Raw genomic sequence first — 21,938 nt, 5'->3', positions numbered from 1 at the left:
CCAATCGAACGGGTATCGCATTACAGGATAAGGATAAGGATTGATCCTGTTGCTCTTTGTTCTGTTATCCGTGAGCCAGCCCTCACTTTTTCAGCCGCTTATCAGGGCCCTGCAACTTGAAAACAATAAATATTTTATGGGCCCTTTTTGGCGAGCGCATAAATCTTGTTCTGGAAATTGATCCGAGCAACGAGCTGAGTACTGCGAAGTACGTACGTGTTTCGGAGGCTTAGCGCTGAGGTGCAGATACAAAAAGATACACTGATGCCAGATACAGATACATTTGCCACATTGACACACTGAGCACTTACGGGCTCAGCCTCGCACTCGGGTGTATGCGAAATTTGTCTTCTGGCGAGGGAATTCCCCATTATATCATACCCTTCGTACCCATCCTCCCCAATTCCAGAGGTCCCAAAACGCCCGCATCCTACGAGATTTACACATTGATTTCGCCCCCTTTTCGATGCGAAGTGTTTAGTAGGTCGCAGTTTCAATGCTTCAACAGATTTCTTGTGTGTGCTTTTCTGGGAATTTTGGGGGCTCTTTTGAAGTTAAAGTATTTAGCATTGCGGAAAAGGAATTTAACTTGTTGCCACAGGAAAAGTTAAAGTCCTTTTAATACTATTTACGCCAAAGGGCGAGTTAAGTAGTTTGTCAGAAATATTTGGCCGTGTAGAATTTTAAGATAAGGTTGGAGATAATCTATTATCTTATGTGTGTCAGTGTTAAAGGTAGCCGAAGAAACAATTTTAAATCTAGCGATATTGTATGAGTAGAAAGAAAACGTACTGCCTGACCTATTTAAAACAAAAAAATGTATTTTCTAATCGCATTTAGTTTTTCACAAATATTTAGATAGGCATTATCTCCAATTGCTATTTTTGCTGACCCATTTTCACATAGCTTTGGAATAATATTTGTTATTGGATTTCCATTGAATTTCGGGGATTCTACGCCAACTTTCCTGCCTTTCTCTTTGGGAACCAATAAAAGTTTGAATGTAACTTTTTAAGTCAATCGGCGTCAGTTTGTGGCAGTAAAAATCGCTTGCGGCTTGTGGTCACTGATTCAAATGCCCAAGCGGAAAATTAAAATGGCCGAAAGCCATGAATTTGTGGGGTTCGCAGGAGAATTTCAATATTTGCAACCAGAAAAATCCAACCGCCCAGTGAATAATTCGAAAATTAACTTCAAATGCCATTGAATTGGTGAAAATCTCGATTAGTGATGGCAGCATGTTGCCAGCTGCAAAATGTTGCCGAAACAAAACGAGTTTTGGGTAGAGTCGGATTACTTTTCATATGATAATGCAGTTTGTAGCTGACATTGCAAATGTCCGATTGTAAGGGAGTTCAAAGGGCGGGGTGGGGGCGATAATAACATGCATAAATTTATACATTTATGCTCAGCAGCCCATTTAATGAACTGCGCATTGTTCGCTCTGATTTGCATAGCAAGTAACTGCGTAGCTGTCGCCGCAAATGGAGCTGTATCTGCGTATATACACTGAAAAAAACTCAAAACCCAACATCAACGAAAACAAAGAAGTTAGGCATCATATATTATAAATTCCTTATATTACAAATATTTCAGTGTTAATGCTGATTAATCAATTTGTTTGTGTGTAGCGTTGACTGTAAAAAGTAATATTCGATAATTATTCCTTTAATAATTCGTAATTTACCGAAAAATACAAATAAAATTTGCCGATTTTCTGGGAGTGCGTGTCATATTTTCAGTGTGTTTAGTATCTGTGTGACAACCTGCCACTGTGTGCGAGTGCGTGTTTATTTGCTCGTTAAATGCAGAATGAGCTACACTTGGTAATTGAATAACACTCGGTTCTACTTAACTCAACTCCCACAAATGGACAGCGAGATAGGCAGACAGCCTATATTCTATAATTTCCCCCAATTCATCTTTATTTGTGTTTACCTCTAGCAAATACGAAATTTCTAAAATTAATTTCAATTCGTGTGTCTGATTTGGATTCGGTTATCGGTCCCTTGCCACGCCCTCCGCTAAAGTGCGATAAAATTTATAAATGTGTATAGATAGCTAAAATAACACTCATATTCCTCCGTCTGGCGTCGTTGATTGCACTTTGATCGGTAAATAATTAATAGGTAATCGCTTATTTTGTTGCCGCCGGTATGCGTATGAGTAACTTGTTGACCAAAAACTTCGGGTTCGCTATGAGGAAGGTTGTTATTCAATGTTGATGGACGAGAATGAAAATTCACAGCGCAACTGGTATAATATTTTAAAAAATCTTTGCACTAATTTGAATAAATCAAATAGCTGCGGCGCTTATTTAAATATTTATAAGAAAATAAGCTAATCGCATTTTAAAAAGTGTGAGGATTTTTAATGCTCAACTTTGTCTGCGATTTGCTAGTTGATAACAATATTTTTTATATTTTGTTTAAATATTTAATTTATACATATTAGCAAATTATTTATGTTTTCTTTAAAAATGTGCATGCTATTTCACACAATATATTATATATCATTTTAGGTCATGTATAAAATGAATTTTGTCTTAATAAGGCAGCATACTTATTTTAAGTCAGTTCTGTGGTTTTAGCTTACAATTCAATTGTGGTTGTGATATATTTTGCAAAATGAGACCTTTATTAGAAATCACTTAATCCGCTTGATTTTAAATTAGCAGGAAACGTTCGCTTTTGACTTAGCTAAAAGCCTAAATTAGCCAATGGAGGCATACATAGTTTATATATTTTGACGAGTAACCCATGAATACATTTGCCATAAAAACATTTATTTATTACTTCTCTAGGCAAAGCTTGAAATTTGTATCTACCATCAAGGTTGATTGTATTACATGTTGATTTCATAAACTAATATGACTTGTAAGTTATCAATAAAATTGAGTGGAGATCAAGGAAAGTGGTAGTGGGTCTCCCAACTCAATGCAAGTATTTAAAGGTCTCCTAAGCCAGATAATAGTTTAATTGATGCTTTTTATTTATAGTCTCAGGGGTGGACTTTGCCTGATTAGTTCTAATTCAGTGCTAATCTCTACAGAATTTTTGTATTAAAGATTGCAACTTAGAGTTAAGGGGTGCTATTCTAAGCAAATAGTAATAAGTAGTAATAAAGTATCTGTTGATTTGCATGCATCTGGAAAACGAGCCAGCAATGAATCACAGTTTTCACAAAGCGTGGTTGTAATTAATAATATTTCATATTTCTCTTTCCGGCTGAGCAGAGCAACAACCAGTTGTTATTTTTCCATGGGGAGAGTTGGGTTGAAGAGCTAAGCTGAGCTCGGGCGAATCAATTGGCCTGGCAACATGTTGGATTGTTTGTTTACCCGCCGAGCGAATGTTGCCAAGGTGGATCCCCTTGGGGTATGGAATCGAAATCAAAATCGGAATAACGACAAAACATCTTCTTCAGTTGCCGCTGGGGGCCGGCGGATTTGACATCTCGTGCGTAAGTGGTTCCAAAGTCAAAGCCATTGCGAGCCGGACTCACGGCTTATCAACTATTGGCCAGTGACGAAGGCAGTCAGGTTATCGGCGGGCACAGCTTACACTGTGCCCCAGTGATTCAATTCCCTCGAAAGTATTGTACGAGTGCTGATTACTCGAATATATGTCGTGTGGGCAGTGTCGAATTTCTCGCGTTCACAGAAGGTTTCTTTGTTGCCTTCAATCGGGACTGCCATCAGTCAACAATTGTGCCTCGCATCGATCGCATCCACATCCACAGAGCCATAGATCTATTGTATAATAATATACCCGCTGAGCTCGGTCGTAAAACTGCTGAAATAATGTCGGCAAAATTGCTAATTGTGGCCCTTAGTCTCTGCCTACTGCAGTCGGGCATCGTCGTGGCCATATCATTATCACTCGGAGACGTAACTCTGTTCAACGTTAACTTCAAAACACCGACCTTTTTGGGAAGAACTGTAGTGTTGGACAGCAATGTGCGGCTGGAGACCGATGTGGATCCCAATATTATGGAGGATTCGCATTTAAATACGGTAAGTTGATGCCAATAATCGGTAGATGTCAACGCCAATAAAAGAGCTAGTAGTAATATTTCAAATTTACTGCTAAAAGGTGTCAAGATGTTAGGCAAATGCGGTCATCGCATTATATTGCGGTATTACGTTTGCATAGGGAGCTTTTGTTTTATTACATTTCCCTAATTATTAGGAAAAATAATTACTTTGATGAATTTGGGCACATAAATTTAATTACTGATTAAAACTGCCGGTAATAGATTCATACACTTAAAAAATCCAATTTTAATCTACTTAAAGAGAGATCAATCAGAAATCAGTCTAATTATAAAAAATGGATAAGAGAAAACATGAGTTAATTACAGATTTGTGCTCGTTTTCCTTCCGCAGTTCAGTCTGATCAAGAAGTACGGCTACCCGGCGGAGAATCACACCTTGGAGACGGATGATGGATACATCCTCACCCTACACAGGATCGCTAGACCGGGAGCAACTCCAGTGCTTCTGGTGCACGGACTACTGGATAGCTCGGCCACCTGGGTGATGATGGGACCGAACAAGGGACTTGGTAAGATCATAGGCTATCTCCGAATGTCCCGTACTGATTGCATTGCTCTGTTCCAAAGGTTACCTGCTCTACGATCAGGGGTACGATGTCTGGATGGCGAATGTTCGGGGCAATACGTACTCGAGAAAGCACGTTAAGTACAGCACACACCATGCCAAGTTCTGGGACTTCACATTCCATGAGATGGGCAAGCACGATATGCCCGCCACGATCGACTACATCCTCAATTCTACGGAAGTCAGCCAATTGCACTACATTGGCCACTCCCAGGGAACCGTGGTGTTCTGGATCATGGCCAGCGAGAGGCCGGAGTATATGGACAAGATCATTCTGATGCAGGCATTGGCGCCAGTGGCATTCCTGAAGCACTGCCGCAGTCCCGTGGTCAACTTCCTGGCTGAGTGGCACCTATCGGTGAGCGTAAGTTACCCCATCCTATTTATCCCATCCTTTCGAAGAGCGTTTTTGCATTGGAATGTCGGTGATATTGAGATATCCAAAGGAAGGCATTTCAGTAAATACAATTGGTTACGACTAAGCTATTTTAAAGGTTATATCCAGTGCAAAATATCCGTCTTCCCCATCTCTTCTCATTAAACTTGTCCATGTCAACTTATATTATTTCCTTTTTAGTTGGTGCTCAAGTTGATTGGCGTTCACGAGTTCCTGCCCAAGAATGAGTTCATCAGCATGTTCAACCGGATCATCTGCGACGAGACGACCATTACGAAGGAGATCTGTTCGAACGTCATCTTCCTGACCACCGGATTCGACAAGCTCCAGCTGAACGAGACTATGCTGCCAGTGATCGTGGGTCATTCTCCGGCCGGAGCCTCCACCAAGCAGATGCAGCACTATGGGCAGCTCAAAAGGTCTGAAGCTTTCCGGCAGTACGATCACGGATGGCTCAGGAACCACTGGATCTATGGCACCATTGAGCCGCCATCCTACCACCTGGAGAATGTACAAGCCAAGGTGGCCCTATATTATGGCCAAAATGATTGGCTGGCCCCACCAGAGGATGTGGAAATGCTGTACAGCATGCTGCCCAATGTGGTGGAGAAATATCTGGTGGAGAACAAGGACTTCAACCATTTGGATTTCATCTGGGGCATCGATGCCCGGGAACTTTTGTGGGACCGGATGTTGGAAATAATGCAAAATCATGAAAATTCAATTATCTAAAGGGGTATGGGTATATGGTTATCATTTAGTTATTCACAGTATATTATATTTAGACTAGTTAGGTATTTATTGTTTATTCAAAAATAAGACGATTTTCAAATGATGAAAGCGAATTAAAATAAATTACAATAATATTCAATTCCATAAAGTGTAATTCTTAAAAAATTAAATCATTAAAAATTTGAATTCGATATTGTCAAGCAAATAACTTTTTGCGTTATTAACATTAATGGTATTTATTTAAAAAAGTATTTAAGTTGTGACACAGGCGCTAAAAGTAAATTCGATGCATAGATTAAAGTTTTGCATTTTTATCGCCTTTGTAAAAATCTTTTTTGTACCCCAAAACTTTACTTCAGTTTCCACTTGGAACTTGTATTCAGCGGATCAATAGACTTTTCCTCTAATAAAGTCAGATGTCGCTGCCTTCGTCATCCCAATTTCTTCTTATCGTTGGATACGATTAGCTCACTCGGGTTCCAGCTATTAGTAATGTTTGGAATAAAACAAAGGAAGTCCATTGTAATTGAGGGGTTTCCAAAGAATCACTCGAAAAGTATATAGTATATATCATAACTTATGTGAGAGTAAGTATATAGCTGGCAGGTAATAGCTCTTACTTTAGAAGTCGGATTTCACCCTGATTTTTCGTAGTTTCTAAATACTACATATTCGTATACTCAAAGTATTCAAGGGTAATAGTTATCTGAAATATGTTTGTTCCTCTTTTTTCCAGTTTCAATTGATTGATGGCGATAATTACACAGTGCCTTTCGTACTGATGAAATCTGGGTTCGGTCAGTTGCACTACCTTGGGCACTCCCAGGGATCAGCTATCTTGTGGATTCTGGCTAGCGAGAAACCGAAGTACATGGATAAAATCCTTATGATGCAGGCTTTGCCTCCAGTGGCCTTCCTAACCCATTGTCGCAGTTCCATTGTGAATTTTTTGGCTTTTTAGGATACTGCAGTTGCCGAACGTTTATGAATCGTCAAGTTTTTATTACATTTTAACCAATATCTGGTTAATGTCTTAGTCCTTAGATCGGCTGGATACAATGAGTTTCTGCCCAGCAACAGTGTTGCCTGGCAGGATATTATTTCCAGCAGCCTCTGCCAGAATCGTTTCTTCCTCATTTTCGTATTCAATAGCCAGCAACTGAACCAAACGATGTTGCCGATCGTGGTTCAGATGCACCTTTACGGACAGATGCGGAACTCTGGGAAATTTCAGCAGTTTGACTACGGACTGTGGAACTACCTTCATTATGGAAGCCTGACGCCTCCTCCTTATGAAGTGGAGAAAGTCAAGGCAAAGGTAGCTATTTATTATGCCAAAAGCTTTGGTTTCGCCGGAAGATGTGGAAATGCCTCGTCGTACCTCGTCCCGAATGAAAACTTTAACCACTTTGATCTGATCTGGGCCAAGATGCAATGAAACTTCTCTGGTATCAAGTGCTTGGAGTTATGGAATCGGTAGTTTCATACTCCTACATTGATGGCGATAGTCAATGTCTTCATATTTAAATGATGTGAATGATATATGAATTATCAAATAAAAGCATTAGTCCTTGCAACTTTCCAGTTTTAAAGCATTGAATGTATAACCAATGGTTTTTCCGAAGCCGACAAGGTATACCGATTGATAAATCGCATTTAATTAATCATGACAAATTTTTTCAATAAACGCATTTGCATAATGATATTGTGTACAAATATATAAGCGGCTGAATACGCTTGTACAAAAGAAGTTATCGCTTTAAGTCACTATCCTTGGATTTCATTTAATCGCCTTACATTTATTTAATTAAATAGTTTAGGAGCGTGTTAGCTAAATAATTATTTTCGCTTGCAAACCGGTTTCGCTTCAAATTCTATTCTATATAATACCCGCATATAAGTTTACCTATGCTTTCACATCAATTTTACGCGACCTTATCCAACTGTCAAGCTGTTGTTATATCCACTTCCACTTCCATACACCGTGCTGGGGAAACTCGTTTAATGCAATCTAAACAATGAGAGGTTGCTGTTTTATGCATATTGATTGACCTGATTCACGTGAGATAGAATCGGTTCAAGGAGGGGAGCGACTAACTAGCATCGCCAGCTTAAATTAGCTGCTCGGATCAAAAATGGCACACGACTAAATTTCATTGCTCAGTGGCAATTGATCGCGCAACGGGAGCGGTTCTAATTCAAACAGCTTTACGCCTGCCAATTAATTGCAGGAAGTTTAATCGGACAGGATTTTGATTGCGAAAAATACAGAATTATATATGGGATGATATTAGAATTTTGAATTCTATAACAGGAATTATGAATAAAAAGGCACAGAAATAAAAAATCTACAATAAATGATGCAGTTAATTAAAGTTTTAAAGTTAAAAACTTTAAGTTTTAAATGATAAACTTCTATAAAATGTATAAGTTATAAAAAGATGTATAAAATTATTGAAAAAACAATTAAGTTACTGTGCAATGCAACTAAACTAAATCGGAGAGTAAACTAAAATGTCGGAAAAAAGGAAGGAAGCAGCAAGCAAATCTTTCCCAAATCGATTAAAGCCAACTTAAAACAATTTTCCACATGCACTATTAACACAATCATATCCGGCCCAAAGTAATTGATTGGCCAATTTAGTTGGCTTGCATTAGTTCCCGCATTTAAAGTGCATGCTGCAAATAGCTGAGATCTAAGTTAAGTTTTAGGAGGGCAAAATGCTTAGAAGCTGGTGGGGCAGTTTGATTTGCCTTTTTATTTTCTGTGATACCGCTTTCGGCGACTTGATTAAGGTGGACAAAAATATATTGGAGGATGCCAGCCTGAACACGGTAACAACATACAATTATGATACATAATTCAAGTAATATATTTTAATATCCACCCAGCCGGATCTGATCAGGAAGTATGGGTATCCGGCGGAAACCCACAAGATCCAGGCCAAGGACGGCTTCGTCCTTACGGCTCATCGCATTCCCAGGCCCGGAGGACAGCCCGTGTTGTTGGTACATGGCCTGGGTGACAGTTCGGTGACCTTTGTGATACTGGGCCCCCAAAGGTCCTTGGGCTACCTGCTCAGCGATCAGGGATACGATGTTTGGCTACTGAACACGAGGGGCAATCGGTATTCACGGAAGCACAAGCGATACCACCGATACCAGCCGCAGTTCTGGAACTTCTCCTTCCATGAGCTCGGGATGTACGATCTTCCAGCGGCCATTGATTATGTCCTTGCGAGGAGCAAGGGCTTCGATCAGCTCCACTATGTGGGCCACTCACAGGGCACTACATCCTTCTTTGTGATGGGCAGTGAGAAACCGGCCTACATGAAAAAGATCAAACTTATGCAGGCCCTGGCTCCGGTTGTATATTGGGACTACATCGATTCACCGATTCTTCTCACTTTTGTAAAGTACTTGAGACCGTTGGTGGTAAGTAAACAGAATACATATAAAACAAGATAGAATGCTAGAGTCGAGTTCCCCGACTATCAGATACCCGTTACTCAGCTAGTGGAAGTGCAAACGAGAAATTTCAATAGTTTCTGGAATATCGGTAGAAATTGGGTAACAAATAATAAAATGAAAAAAAGACTTACAAATTTTTAAAATGTGTGGGCGTGGCAAACTTTTTTTTGTAAATCTATAGAACTTTACAAGATATACAAAAAATTTCAAAGTATCACAACATTTTTCAAAAGTGTGGGCCTGGCAACAAACTTGCGCTCCGTCTATGTCTCTGGAAGCTTCATGCTTAATCTCAACATTCTAGCTTTTAGTTCCGGAAATAAAAAAAATTCTAAAAAAAATTAATTTCTAAATTTAAATGCAGTTTTTTAGAGAATTGCGCCAGAAATATTTAGAGCTAAGAATATATATACTTTATATGGTCGGAAACGCTTTCTTCTGCCTGTTACATACTTTTCAACGAATCTAGTATACCCCTTTACTCTACGATTAACGGGTATAACTATAATACGAACTATAATACTATATCATCAACCTGTTTGACTTTCAGTCCTTCGCCAGAACGTTTGGAATTTACGAATTGCCGCCGGAGAACGAGGTGTGGCGAAGTCTGATCCAGAAGATCTGCAGCTTCGCCTTCCAGAACACCTGCACATACTTCATTATGGAAATCATGGGCGTGGATTACGCCCAATTCAACTCCACGCTCATTCCGCTCTTAACGGGACACACACCCTCGGGAACATCGGTTAAGTCCCTGGATCACTATGGCCAGCAGATCCACAGCGGAGGATTCTTCAAGTATAACCACTACAGCACCTGGGAGAATCGAAGAAACCACGGAGCCGACAACCCGCCACAGTACAAACTAACTAACGTCGACTGCAAGGTGGCACTGTACTACGGTAAAAACGATCGCCTAGCATCCGTCAAGGATGTGGTTCGGTTACGTGATATCCTGCCAAATGTAGTGCTCGATTACCTATATCCAGATCCTCTGTACAACCACATCATCTTTATTTTGGGGAAAGACGTGAAAACCGCCATCAACGATCGCGTGATAGAACTTATGCGGAAAGTGGACAATGGCGAAGTGTAGAGGGTCTAAATTTAATATTATACCAATCCAAATGTACGTAAATATCAATGTCTTAAGAAGTAGGACCCCATTTTCTGTGTTATCTAAATGTTTAGTTAATTTGGTTTTTAGGAAGCTTAAGAAGCTGTTTAGTTTTACTTAGACAAATGTACACTACTACTACAATTAGTAATGTTAATATTTTAAAATAGCTCAATTACAGCTTACTTTTATACGTAATAGTAAATATAGATAAGTGGCTTAATTACTAATAATCATCATATATGGCTTTCAAATGTAAGCACCATTTGGAAGATAAAACGATGTTAATTAAAGTCAAATCAATTTGAGTTGTTTAGCTGAGTTGCTATATTTGCTGTGTGTTAACTCGAGCAGCTTTAAGAGACTTTATACAGCACAATTATTAAGCCCGAATTCCAAATTACTTTGGCATAACTCCCAAGTTGGCTTGAACGTGGACAAACTGAATCTTTAAAGTAATTATTGTGGGCCCAATTAAAGTGCTGAACGTCACTTGAATGCATAAATATTCAGAAGGCAAAGCTGCTGTAAATACATTTGAAATTTTGTTGCTTTCTTTGCGCACTGACTCACTCAACAGCAGACTTATTGTAAATTACCATGAAACGCACTGAAACATGAAATCAGATTAAATATTTAAATCGGACAAGAGGCTTGTGGCGTGCCAAAAAAAAAAACAGCAGTTGCCAGCATATGCTGATAATATATTTCTATAGAGCTGCTGCAAATTTATTGCAAGTACATTTTATTTAAAACTCCATTGCATCTGACACTTCGAAGGGGGAAAGTCCCCTCCAGGACTCCGTGCAGTTGCCAAAAAACCGAAATTGCCACTGACACCGTGCACACATATGTCTGTGCATGTGTGTGCATGTGTGCGAGTCCTTTTTGGGGTGTGCCTGCAAACCACAAGAAAATAAAAGTGTCACTCCATAGATGCAAACTTAATTGTTTGCAGTCTGAGTCCGAAACCAGTAGAACAAACAAGCATTCGATACGCCGCCCCAGAGGACGGGCTGCCACTAGTTTCAATTTCTAAAATAAAGGCCGAATAAACTGCTCACAGAAGAATGTGGAGAATTCGGGCTGATTGCACAGAGGCGAGGTTTATGCTGGAAATCATATTAAACCGAAAATCAAACCAGCTAACTCTGAGTTGGTTGGGCGAACTCGATGGATCTTTACCCTGGAATGAAGATGTTCAGCACGCTGGCAAATGTAATTAACTATTAATTACTGCTTTATAATGTAATACAAAAACTGATTTTAGCTGAATCGTTTAATTGCTTGGTCTATTTATATTGCTCCTGCAAATATTCATAAAACTACAATTTCTGTCTGTTTTCTAAGCACCTCTACTGGTCTGATGTCCCATTATTATCTTAACCCCTCCATCTCAAGCTTAATTTCAGGAATTCCCTCCATGGAGGACCAAACCTTTGAGCTCACGAACTGCTTGAGTCCCTCTTTTCTGGTAGTCAGCGCTGGGCACAAAAATCATTTTACACAACTTTGTAAGCTGCAACGTGTCGGCTACTTGATGTGATGCGCTGCTCCTCCTCCCCTTCGGTGCATTGTTCTCCTCGCCCGGCTGCATGTCCCGTCTCCATGGGCATGTCCGTCTGCGGACTCCGCCCGTGTGTCGCCACCGACTGCTGGACATGACCGGAGATGTCACAGCCCCGGGGTGTTGTTTTTACGCCCGCAGACGACGGGCGAGGCAAGGACATACCCACGTCCACTCTCACTCCCAAGCCCAATCCCGATCCAATGGAATCATTCAGACGCCTGGCGCCCGGAGTATCAATCATGTCACTTGACCGAGCGGAAATCGAGTTCTCACAGAAATGCAAATGGGACTTGGCCTCATAAAGTTTCAAAAACAGAGGAAGATATGGAGAGGCACTGGAAAGGGGCACTGAAAACAACGCTCAGCAGCAAATTAAATTGTCAATTTGGTTTTTGGGAAAATTCATTCAAATTCTGTGGCCACCATTGTTTAATGCCTCCACATGTTTCTCCGGAGTCCGATTAGAAGTGCCCAAAGACAGCAGGTCCTTTGTCCAGGACCTCTCTGCGTGGCACAGTTTGCCGGCAGAAACAAAAGCCGAGGCCAGAAAACCAATCGAAGCCATTTGAAGATTTGCGCACCGATTTGCATTTGAATGGGCTACAAAGGGGTAAACTTTGAGTGTTTGGCTTTCTTTCCCAATTCTGGCCAGGCTTAGGTCAAGCACCAGCTGTTGTGGTTGGAGAGGGGCGCATTGGCCACGCCCACCGCATTGTTTTGCCATTGTTTTTCGGGCGGGGAAACTACCAACAACTGGAACTCTTTGGCTTGTCAGCTGCAACAACGGCAAGCACACCAAGTGTTGTCTACTTTCGGGAGTCCGGCTTTTGAAATTAAAGGGCATTTCCAAGCGCAGCAGGATTAAGTAGCCCGCAACTACTTCAATTACCATTAAGTTTGCAATTGCACTCTAATTTAATAGGCCATTATTTAAATGCTTCTTAATTGTCAGCAGTAATGCTTCTAAAACTTTGGCCAATCCTCTACACTTTTGTAAAATTTGATATTTTTACAATATTATTTGGTATCTGTCAACTTTTGCAAACAAATAAATCGATGCATATTATTAAATTATTAGCTGTCAAATAATATGAAATATTTTATCAGTTTTAATATATTTTGTATGTCCAAGTGTGCATGTTAGAGTAGACTTCTGTCACGTCACTACACTTTAATAATTACAAACAAGCTAAGTATATTTTATATGCATTTTTATGCTGAACACGTAAAAATATGAATTTAAATCAATATCTGCTCCGCATATGTGTAAACTGAACGTTGGCTTCGTGCACCATTTTTATCCACAGCTGTGCCCGATTTCCTTGCATTTTTGAGGCCAATAAGGAAAGTGGAAAGCAGCGAGCTTGGGAATCCAAATAAGGAAACCGAAAACTGTGGCCCATCCATTTCGCTGTACAGCAGTTGTGTAGCTGGCTAATTGAAAATAATTTTTACTAACGATACCCGGTGAAAAGAAAACCAAGAAAGAAGTGACTTACGCTGCAGCTCCCCCTGAAAACTTAATGAAAAATCAAACCATCACGTGGGAGTGGATGGCAGTGGAAAATGGGGATCTGTCAGAAGCCAAGAGGTGCAAGTGCGGGTCGAAGCCACAGAGGATTCTCCCAGCCCCCGGAGTCCTTCGAAGTGGGGAGCGGATGTCAGGTGAGCAGTCGAGCAGCCAACCGGAAGTGCTTAACACCAACACCAGTGCACAAGCACGTGCACGAATGTGGCCATTTTAAGCTCACCTAAACACACACACACTTACAAACACACACAAAATTATGCTGGAAGGAAAATGAAAAACAGAGTTCAAGTAAGAAGAACACTCTTCGGTTTAGTTTTCCTTGGCAAACTAACTGTAAACTAAAGTAAACTGAAAATAATTTTTGTAAATACACACCTAGCCATGAAAGGTACTTATGCTAGAGTATAAATTCCCATCCACATGGGCCACTGCCGTTGAAGTGCCTGAAAGCCAGGTTAATACTTGGAAATAATTTATCGAGTGCATTTATAATTGATGTTATGTGGTTCTTCCCTGGACCAACACAACTCATCCGTTGCTTACAGCCATCGGTTGCTCAATTCGGTGGGAAAATGTACTTTCAATTACTGTTGGAAATAAAAGTGAATTTATATCCAACCCATTGAGTTTTACGGCTTATTGGAATTTTTAGATTACCTCGGCGTATTAAAGAACTATCTTTAAAAATGCGTAAATTGTGTGATATTAGATACGGGTTTTCTTTAATGGTACCCCAAACAACGCAAAGCAATTACCAACAATATTAATGTACGTTTTGCCAGTGAAAACTGCAAGCCCAAAAAAGTATCTGATTTCATAATCAAATGCCCAATTTGATTTCCACCCACCAAAAACCCACCCGACTGGTAGCAATAACTTCTTTTTACAATTCCCATATCGTCGACACTCGTCTCATGTTTTCCTAGCCAAACAACTTTGCTGGCCATCTTTTTTTGGACAACAAAGAATGGAAGGCAAGGGGAGCTTTACATGCTGCAGTACATCAAAATGTCTAAAATTTCATAATTGCAATGAAGTTTCCACCATGGACGCCACCAGATGCAAGATTTGCTTTGGCTTTCCCTGTGTGAACTTTCCCGCAATGGAATACTCACAACGTATTTAATTATACGTGCTCTGTTTTTGTTTATTTTGAGGTTTGGGGTAGAACTTTGAGCAGCTGTTTTTGGTTTGTACTCTGCGGTTGGATTTTTTATTTTCAGGAACGCAGATACAAAGGATAAGCTTTTGGATTTCTGCAAGAAATTGCATTTTAATTAATGTAATTGTAAATGCAGGAGGAGTCCAACTTGGAGTCTAACATACCATAAAAAAGCGTTAAGACCTTGTAGGAATGTTAAAATGAAACCTTAGAGGTTGGCTATTAATGTTTCACTTACATCTCCGCACCCAAAAATGAACAGCAAACGATTTGTCAAGGAGCATAACTCTCGGTTTATCTTCGCTTTAACTCGTTAGCAAATGTGTCTGAACCCGCCACTCCCCCGACCAACCAAAAATCCTTTGAAAACCCAATTTAAGGCTGGTGTCAGTTGCTGAACCTCAGGCGGTGGAAACATAAAAATTGCCCCGAAAATGACAATGAAAAAAATCAAAAAAACTAATTAAAAATTTGCTGCAATTCGAGATGGTCTGGGGAACCCAAAAAGCCCCTTGCCTCGCAGGGACAAACAAAAAAGCAATTACAATGCCTCAAACTGTTGCAACTTCCTGCAATGACAACAGAGGCGCTAAGCATGGTACACAATATTAGCAGTCTGACCACCCCACGCAAGCCCCACATCCCCCAAAATTCCCCTGTTGAACATTTTCCCCAAAAACGAAAAACGAATGAAAACCCACAGAATGGCTACCCAGCAGCAGCAGCGGGACAGGACCTCATCCTGCCAGTGTGGCTGCAGTCCGAACGGGCTAACAGGCAGTCAGGATATCCTACTGGTAACCAGTTACCAGTTACCACGATGCTCCGCTCTTGGTAGCAGTTTCAGTTGCGTCCGTCTGTGTTAAATACGCGAATGTCCTTCCTAATCTCATTTGGCGATGTTATCCTGAACGAGCGAGCGCTGCAAGGACTCCACGGAGCAACAACTGTTCGCCAGGCTGCCTGTGTCTTTTTTCTCCACGGCTTTGGCAACTCCATTCTGTAGTTTTGGTTAAACTTTTTACATATTGTCCGCCGAAGTTGAATAAAAGAATCCCCTTGTGATACCCTGCAAATATTTGTGCAGCTGTCATTGCTGCCTTCGTAGCTTCTCGAAATTAAGATTGTCTTGGCAGCATGCCACTAACTAATTGTATTGAAGGTGCTGTTTACATTTCCCAAAATATATGCTTATATTACTTTAAAGTATTCAAAGGTGTCCTTTTAAGAGCACCAAAATAAAAATACATAAACCAACAAATAACTGGCTTTAAAAAAGATAATAAAAAGTACAAAATGTTTGTAGCTAACATTAAAAAATTATGCATTTTATACTTGGAACACGACTTTTAAAGCTGTTTCCCAACAGAAAGGGCATGCAAAACGTCCTTGCTGATTGCCATTCGGTTATGGTTTTTATGGCCAAAGTATTTTTTGCTGTTTGCGTGTGTGTGGGTGTGGGTGTGTTTGTTAACCCGACAATGACGACGGATAGCGAATCCTGCCCGCTCCTGTGGCCGCTGCCCCTTTGGAGCTCGACGAAACGCACGAAAGATTCAAAACGGGGAGTCTATGGGTGTACAACCGCGTTTATAAAGGAAACAAGTGGGGCTTGGAGTGGGGAGCTGCAGAGACAGATACACCAAAAGCCAGGCTAAAACGCCGCCAGTCAAAAAATTTGCTGCTCTTCTTCGCGCTTCGTTTTCCCCGTCCAGCTTTCCAGGAAAAAAGCAGGGAAAAGTGCAAAAAATGTTTCGCACCCGCGGTGGCCAAAGTATTTCTGCTATTTCGGGATGGCGTGGCGAGGACACACTGTTATTATTGCGTTTTTATGCATGCGCGCATATGGCGAATGTCCTTGGCCATGGTTACACCACATGATATACGGCATTAAAGTGGACCAAAAAGGCGCGAGGATGGGGCTAGGATTCGGGGTGCGAAAGTGGTTTTCGCTGCGATATGTTTGGTTCCGGCAGTCTTAGTGGCGGGCGAGCGTGCTAAAAGTTTTTAAATATTTTAAGCTGCAGTGAATTATAGGCGTTGGTGCTTGGCTACAGTCGATCCCAGGGATTTTCTCGGCCAAAGCTATCTGTAAAGTTAATTTTACAGATGGACTTTCGTGCGACATCGGTTATGATATGTGGCAGTTTGCTTAATCAAATTCATATTCTCTACTTCTACTGGCAAAATTTATTGACCAACAAACAGTCTGTTTATCTGAGACTTACGGTTGATTCTCTTAATTTTATATTGAATTTTGGGGGCCTAATTACGTGCCATTTTACATAAATGCTGGCGGTTTACTACTTTAAATATGTTCACAGTCTAGTTGAACATTACGAGCTTTTTTTTAATGATGCAATAATTAAGCATGTCATCAATCCCAGTTAAGGTTATCGTTTTTGTAGATACTTTTCCTTGGCGCCATCTCCCACTTCTCTTCACTCATAGGTCAGGAAAATATAAAAATCGATAGCACGGCAATTAGGCGCCCAGCTCGTCCCCTTTCATCGTCAGTGGCTGTCCGATTTTGTGATTTATTAGCAAGTCAGAAAAAGAATGCAAGGCGGAAATGAAGGACTCGGGTGAGAAAAAGTTAAACAAACAACAATAAATTGAGGCAAATTAAGCATACGAATGCGTTGCCTGTCAATATTTGCATAGTCGAGTGAGACGTTCGTTTGGTGGCCTGGGTGCGGGGTTCAGGTGGGGAGCCACTTAACACCTCCCGATTCCACCGATTCCAAATCCAGATCAAATACTCCAGCAGGAACGTGGCTTATTAAGTCGAACGGATTACGCGCTGCTCTGGCTGGGGAAGGGGAAAGGGGAGTCGGGCACTTTCCACGCCGCACGACTTTCTTGCTCCGTTCTCCACCATTTTCCTGAACCGTGCTGCATACACTATAAAAAATATCAGTTAAATGTTGGAATATTATGAACAATTTCTTGCTTATATATAACAAATAAAATGGTTTCAATATTTATGCTAAGATGTATGCAGCGCATCCTTGAAGATTTGTTATGATATAACATTTGTAAACCCCTCATCGAGGTTTAAGAGGAAATATAATTAATTGACACCAGCTATTAACATGTTACAGATTTTCTCTCTGTGCAGATAAACATCTAGAGCAGGTCACCTATTTGTATTTGGCTTTCCGATATCGAATGTCAGTTACCGTGGGGCATTCTTCACCATCCTCAATCGCTGGCTCTCGATTTCCCGCTCGGTTGGCCGCTCCGGTGTCAAAACAAACTGGAAAACAGGCTGAGACAGAGTCCGATTTTAAATCAGTCAAACAAACAGCGAGGTCCAATAATATTTGTAGATCGTAGAATCGACGTCGCTGACACCTCCATTGGGGAATGAGGGATGTACGATACCTACATATAAGCATTTTGGACTAGGAATGTCGCCATGTGCACGAGTGGGTCGGTGGCCGGCGGGGCTTATCAGTGGTGCAGTGGTGTAGTGGTGTAGTGGTGCTATGGTGGCACCGACATTACCTGCCCACTTACCTGAGGCACTCACAGTGGTACTCCAATTAATAGCTCTTCAAGTCGAAGTCAAAGTTGACAAATAGTTTTCCCAGTCTTGGGGTTCCTTGAAAAACTTTTCCTGCTACTTGGAACTTTGTACAATAATAGTTAAGCTACTAGATATAAAAATATATAAATTAGGCAATGAGTTAATACGGGTTTTGCAAACAACACTAATTTAATTCTTAAAAAAAATGTTGTTTGCAGCTGGTGTAAAACAAACTTTTTTTTACCTTTATCAGTTTGTCATGTTATACTGCTTCAGTTTAATCTGCCGATAAGGCAATACGCGCAATATATAATGCGATAAAAAACAGAATACACACTGGTTCTCAATGCTTAGTTGAAACAGTTTGACTATAACTTTTAATATCCAAAATCGCAAACTCTCAATTTCATGTGCTTAATTTCTGAAATCTTCTCATAGCAGTGCCTCTCAAACTGTATTCGAACTGTTGAGTTAGAAGGTTCGAATCAAACAGCTCGTGTTCGAATCGAACTCAAGTCAGCCAATAAATACGAACACAACAAATAAAAAATAATAAATATAAAAGAAAGAGTAAATTTTGTATTTTACAGTTATAAGTTTTACAATAATTATTTTTGCCTATGTTCAGTGTTTATTACACAGAAATTTAATTTCATTCGAACTTGTATCGGTATGAAGTAGTTGGTTCGCGCTGCCGAACGCATTCGAGTTCGAATTGAAACCTCGACTGCGGAAGCAAGTCTTTCCACGGCCAGTCGTTCAAAAATCTCAAGCGAGTCGGTCGTGTTGCGGATGCTTAAAATCGGAATTCGTCGCGTTCAAAAGTTAGGCGCGTAATCAAAGTGGCAAGAAAGTTGAGAGTGAAAAAAACAATTGGAAAATTTTAAAAAACACAAAGGACATTTCTAACAATATTTGTGAAAAGTGTTTTTTCCGGGGACTGGAAAACATTCGGAAATTAAATTCCAAGTGAAGTTAATTCGCAAACCAATCCTGGTTTGGTAAAAAAAGTGTTGTACGGTAAAGATTGAGCTAAACAGAAAACTACGCACTACAAAACTGAGCAAGATTTAACAGATCAAACAAGATCAAACTGGATTTAAAACGCGGTTTTATTAAAGTGGAAAAGTGAAGAGTGATAATTCGGGGATTACCAAAGACATGTTGTCCCAAAGTGTGCAACCCAACTAAAGAGAGGATACAACCGACTCAAACAGTACCCCTGAATCCGCCATCTCAATCCGAATCGCATTCCTCTTGCCGATTGTAACCACCAGACATGGAGGACGAACTGCGCTGTCCCACGTGCAAGCAGCTGTACGCCAATCCGGTGCTGCTGCCCTGCTTCCACGCCCTCTGCCTGGGCTGTGCCCTGGACATCCAGACGCCCTACAGTCCGGGATCGGCTCTGCCGGGCGCTGTCAACGGAGCGGGCGCAGCCTCCACAGCGGGACACAATGGGCTGCATGGAAGTGGGGGCGGTGCCGGCGGAGGAGCAGCTGCTCCAGGCACAAATCCCAATGGACCCGGCACGCGGCACAGCTCCCACAGCTCCGCTGCCAGCACGGCCAGCTCGAACACCGGAAGCGAGAGCGTCACCTCCGACCAGGATCAGTCGGACAAGGTGAGCATCTTCAGCGAGGCGGACTCGGGCGTGGTCTGCTGCTCGAACACATCGCGTCCGGTGTCCTATGCCGGCACAGGACTGCTGCCAGGAGTGGGCAATGTGGTGGCACCGCCCGGAGCCGCCTACTGCCTCACCTGTCCGCTCTGCCGCAAGCTCGTCTTCTTCGACGACGGGGGCGTTAGGAATCTGCCCACCTACCGCGCCATGGAGGCCATCGTGGACCGCTTCTGCGCCCGCGAGGCCCTCCGCTGCCAGATGTGCGAGACCGATCCCAAGGTCGCCTCCCTGATCTGCGAGCAGTGCGAGATCCGCTACTGCGACGCCTGCCGCGAGCTGACCCACCCCGCCCGCGGACCGCTGGCCAAGCACACGCTGGTCAAGCCGCGTGGCGCCGCCCAGCAGAGGGAGTCCGTCTGCGGGGAGCACGAGGAGACCCTCTCCCAGTACTGCCTCAGCTGCAAGGCTCCCGCCTGCGGACTCTGCATCGGAGAACTGCGCCACCAGGCCCACGACGTTCAGTCCATCAACGTCACCTGCAAGGCTCAAAAGGTGAGTTTTATTTATAGTTCAATAGTCGTCTACAATGGTTGCAAGTTGCATAACAAGAATTATAAGCTGGTTGTTTCCTCATTACTTTCAAAACTTATTCAGAGTCATTGCAAGTATTTATTGAATTAATTAAATAAAACCAATATAGCAGGCCACTTCACTACGAGCCAAACAAATACAAATATTTGTTTAATTTATTGGTAAACAAAGTCCTTTTATTAGGAAGGCAGGGGAAGAAAAGTGTGCAAATTTAAGAAATACCAAATGGGAATTTGTTATTTATGCAAACCAGGTTCAGATCCCAGCAGCTTGCGCAATGTCAATAAAGCCAATGATATGACCGTGATGTCCGGAAATTCATTGCCAGGAATCAAAGGAGTCCTTTCGAGGGGAAGAAAAATGCGGCACTAAGGCAAACTAATTAGGCACGAAAGTAGGGACCTCGGGAAATAAATATGTATTTACTGGCGAAGCCACCGCATATCCTGGCCACATCCTGACTCGCTTCCTCCTTTTCAGTTGATTGTATTTCAGTTTTGCTTTTGCCTTTCGTCTGGCTTTTTTGTGCAAAATTTATGGCTTGTCTTGTGGCCCCGAACATTTTTCATGCAACATTGTTTTGGTGCAAGTATTTGGGGATATTGGTGCTTACGGCAGCTTGCAGAAGGTGAAATTGAAGGCATAAAATAGTACAGGAATTTATTGTATGCAAGTCAAAATTATAAAAGAGGTATCTCTGAGTCGTTAGTCAGGTTAAGCATTTCATTAAAGAAAATTCCTTACAACTCCTACTCACCCTCGCCAGCTTTTGTTTTGACGGGACTTTCAAAGTGCCACAATCTCGCAACTTTGGCACGCTAATTCAGCGATAAGTTTCGCTTTCCTACCTTTTGGAATTTCATTTCACAGAACTTCAGTGCTATTTTTCCGTGGCCCTCTCACCTGTCGTTCGCCAGTTGAATTCATGAATTCCCCGTCTGTCGTCGAATCACTGGCAATTGTCAACGGCAACAATTTTAATATGGCAAATGTTTCGAGTGCCTGCACATCCTGTCATCCAAGGACAACAAACCGACGCCAGCGGAGAGGACGAACTGCGGCAAGAACCGACCCAAGTGCGAAAAGTGACAAATTGCAGCGGCAGCCAAAACAAAGGATGACAGCGAGGCAGGGAATCAACTGTCGAGTCAGGTCAAGAAGGATATGGCCCGATGGGAAACAGGGCAGAAGGAATTGAAAGCATTTTTGTATCCTAAAAACAAATGCGCAAAAGTATTTCACAGTCTCTGGCTATCCAACCCATAGTCTATGCAAGTGAGAATCCCAGCAAGATTTCAAATGGATGTGGCCTTACTTATAGGAGTAGATTTGTGGCCGGGTTAAAGTTTTATTAAATTTAAAATAACATTTTCACATATAAATATGGAGTATTTAATTCTCAAAGCTGTAACTCGATACCATTAACTCGAATATTCCAGTAGATACATTTTCACCACATTTCATAATTGAAGAGCAATCGCTAAGATAACAGTATCTGCAGCGTATTTCGCCCCATTTGTATATCTATTTGGGTTGAAAGTGTCCCCATCAAATTGCGCATTTCGGAGTCTTATCAGTTTTATCAAA

General features: G+C 41.5%; 3 protein-coding genes and 1 pseudogene across 5 annotated transcripts in view; all 4 read left to right on the top strand.

The window, feature by feature from the left end:
* Positions 1-3,237: 3,237 nt before the first annotated feature.
* On the top strand, positions 3,238-5,884 carry LOC6542019 (lipase 3). Of its 2 annotated transcripts, none has more exons than XM_015159412.2 (4): positions 3,238-4,015; positions 4,388-4,565; positions 4,624-4,979; positions 5,199-5,884. In XM_015159412.2, the coding sequence occupies exons 1-4, from the start codon at positions 3,803-3,805 to the stop codon at positions 5,748-5,750; spliced, it is 1,299 nt and encodes a 432-aa protein (XP_015014898.1). In that variant the 5' UTR covers positions 3,238-3,802; the 3' UTR covers positions 5,751-5,884. The 2 variants fall into 2 exon arrangements, with proteins under 2 accessions (XP_015014898.1, XP_001969959.1); XM_001969923.3 differs by having other exon boundaries at positions 3,239-4,015; positions 4,624-4,985.
* A 358-nt stretch (positions 5,885-6,242) lies between these two features.
* On the top strand, positions 6,243-7,315 carry LOC26526858 (annotated as a pseudogene).
* Positions 7,316-7,897: 582 nt separating this feature from the next.
* On the top strand, positions 7,898-10,649 carry LOC6541531 (lipase 1). Its single transcript, XM_001969922.2, has 3 exons — positions 7,898-8,585; positions 8,643-9,185; positions 9,772-10,649. The coding sequence occupies exons 1-3, from the start codon at positions 8,472-8,474 to the stop codon at positions 10,318-10,320; spliced, it is 1,206 nt and encodes a 401-aa protein (XP_001969958.1). The 5' UTR covers positions 7,898-8,471; the 3' UTR covers positions 10,321-10,649.
* An 8,202-nt stretch (positions 10,650-18,851) lies between these two features.
* LOC6541525 (E3 ubiquitin-protein ligase TRIM9) overlaps positions 18,852-21,938 on the top strand; it is a 75,270-nt gene continuing 72,183 nt past the window's right edge. For both annotated transcript variants that reach the window (XM_001969915.3, XM_015159413.2), the window contains exon 1: positions 18,852-20,312. In XM_001969915.3, the coding sequence (XP_001969951.2) occupies positions 19,416-20,312 (897 nt within the window). In that variant the 5' untranslated portion in view covers positions 18,852-19,415. The remainder of the gene's footprint in view (positions 20,313-21,938) is intronic.

This window comes from Drosophila erecta, unplaced genomic scaffold (genome assembly GCF_003286155.1).
Source record: "Drosophila erecta strain 14021-0224.00,06,07 unplaced genomic scaffold, DereRS2 tig00000055-arrow-pilon, whole genome shotgun sequence".
Lineage (NCBI taxonomy): Eukaryota > Metazoa > Arthropoda > Insecta > Diptera > Drosophilidae > Drosophila > Drosophila erecta.
This window is presented reverse-complemented; position numbering and strand designations above follow the sequence as displayed.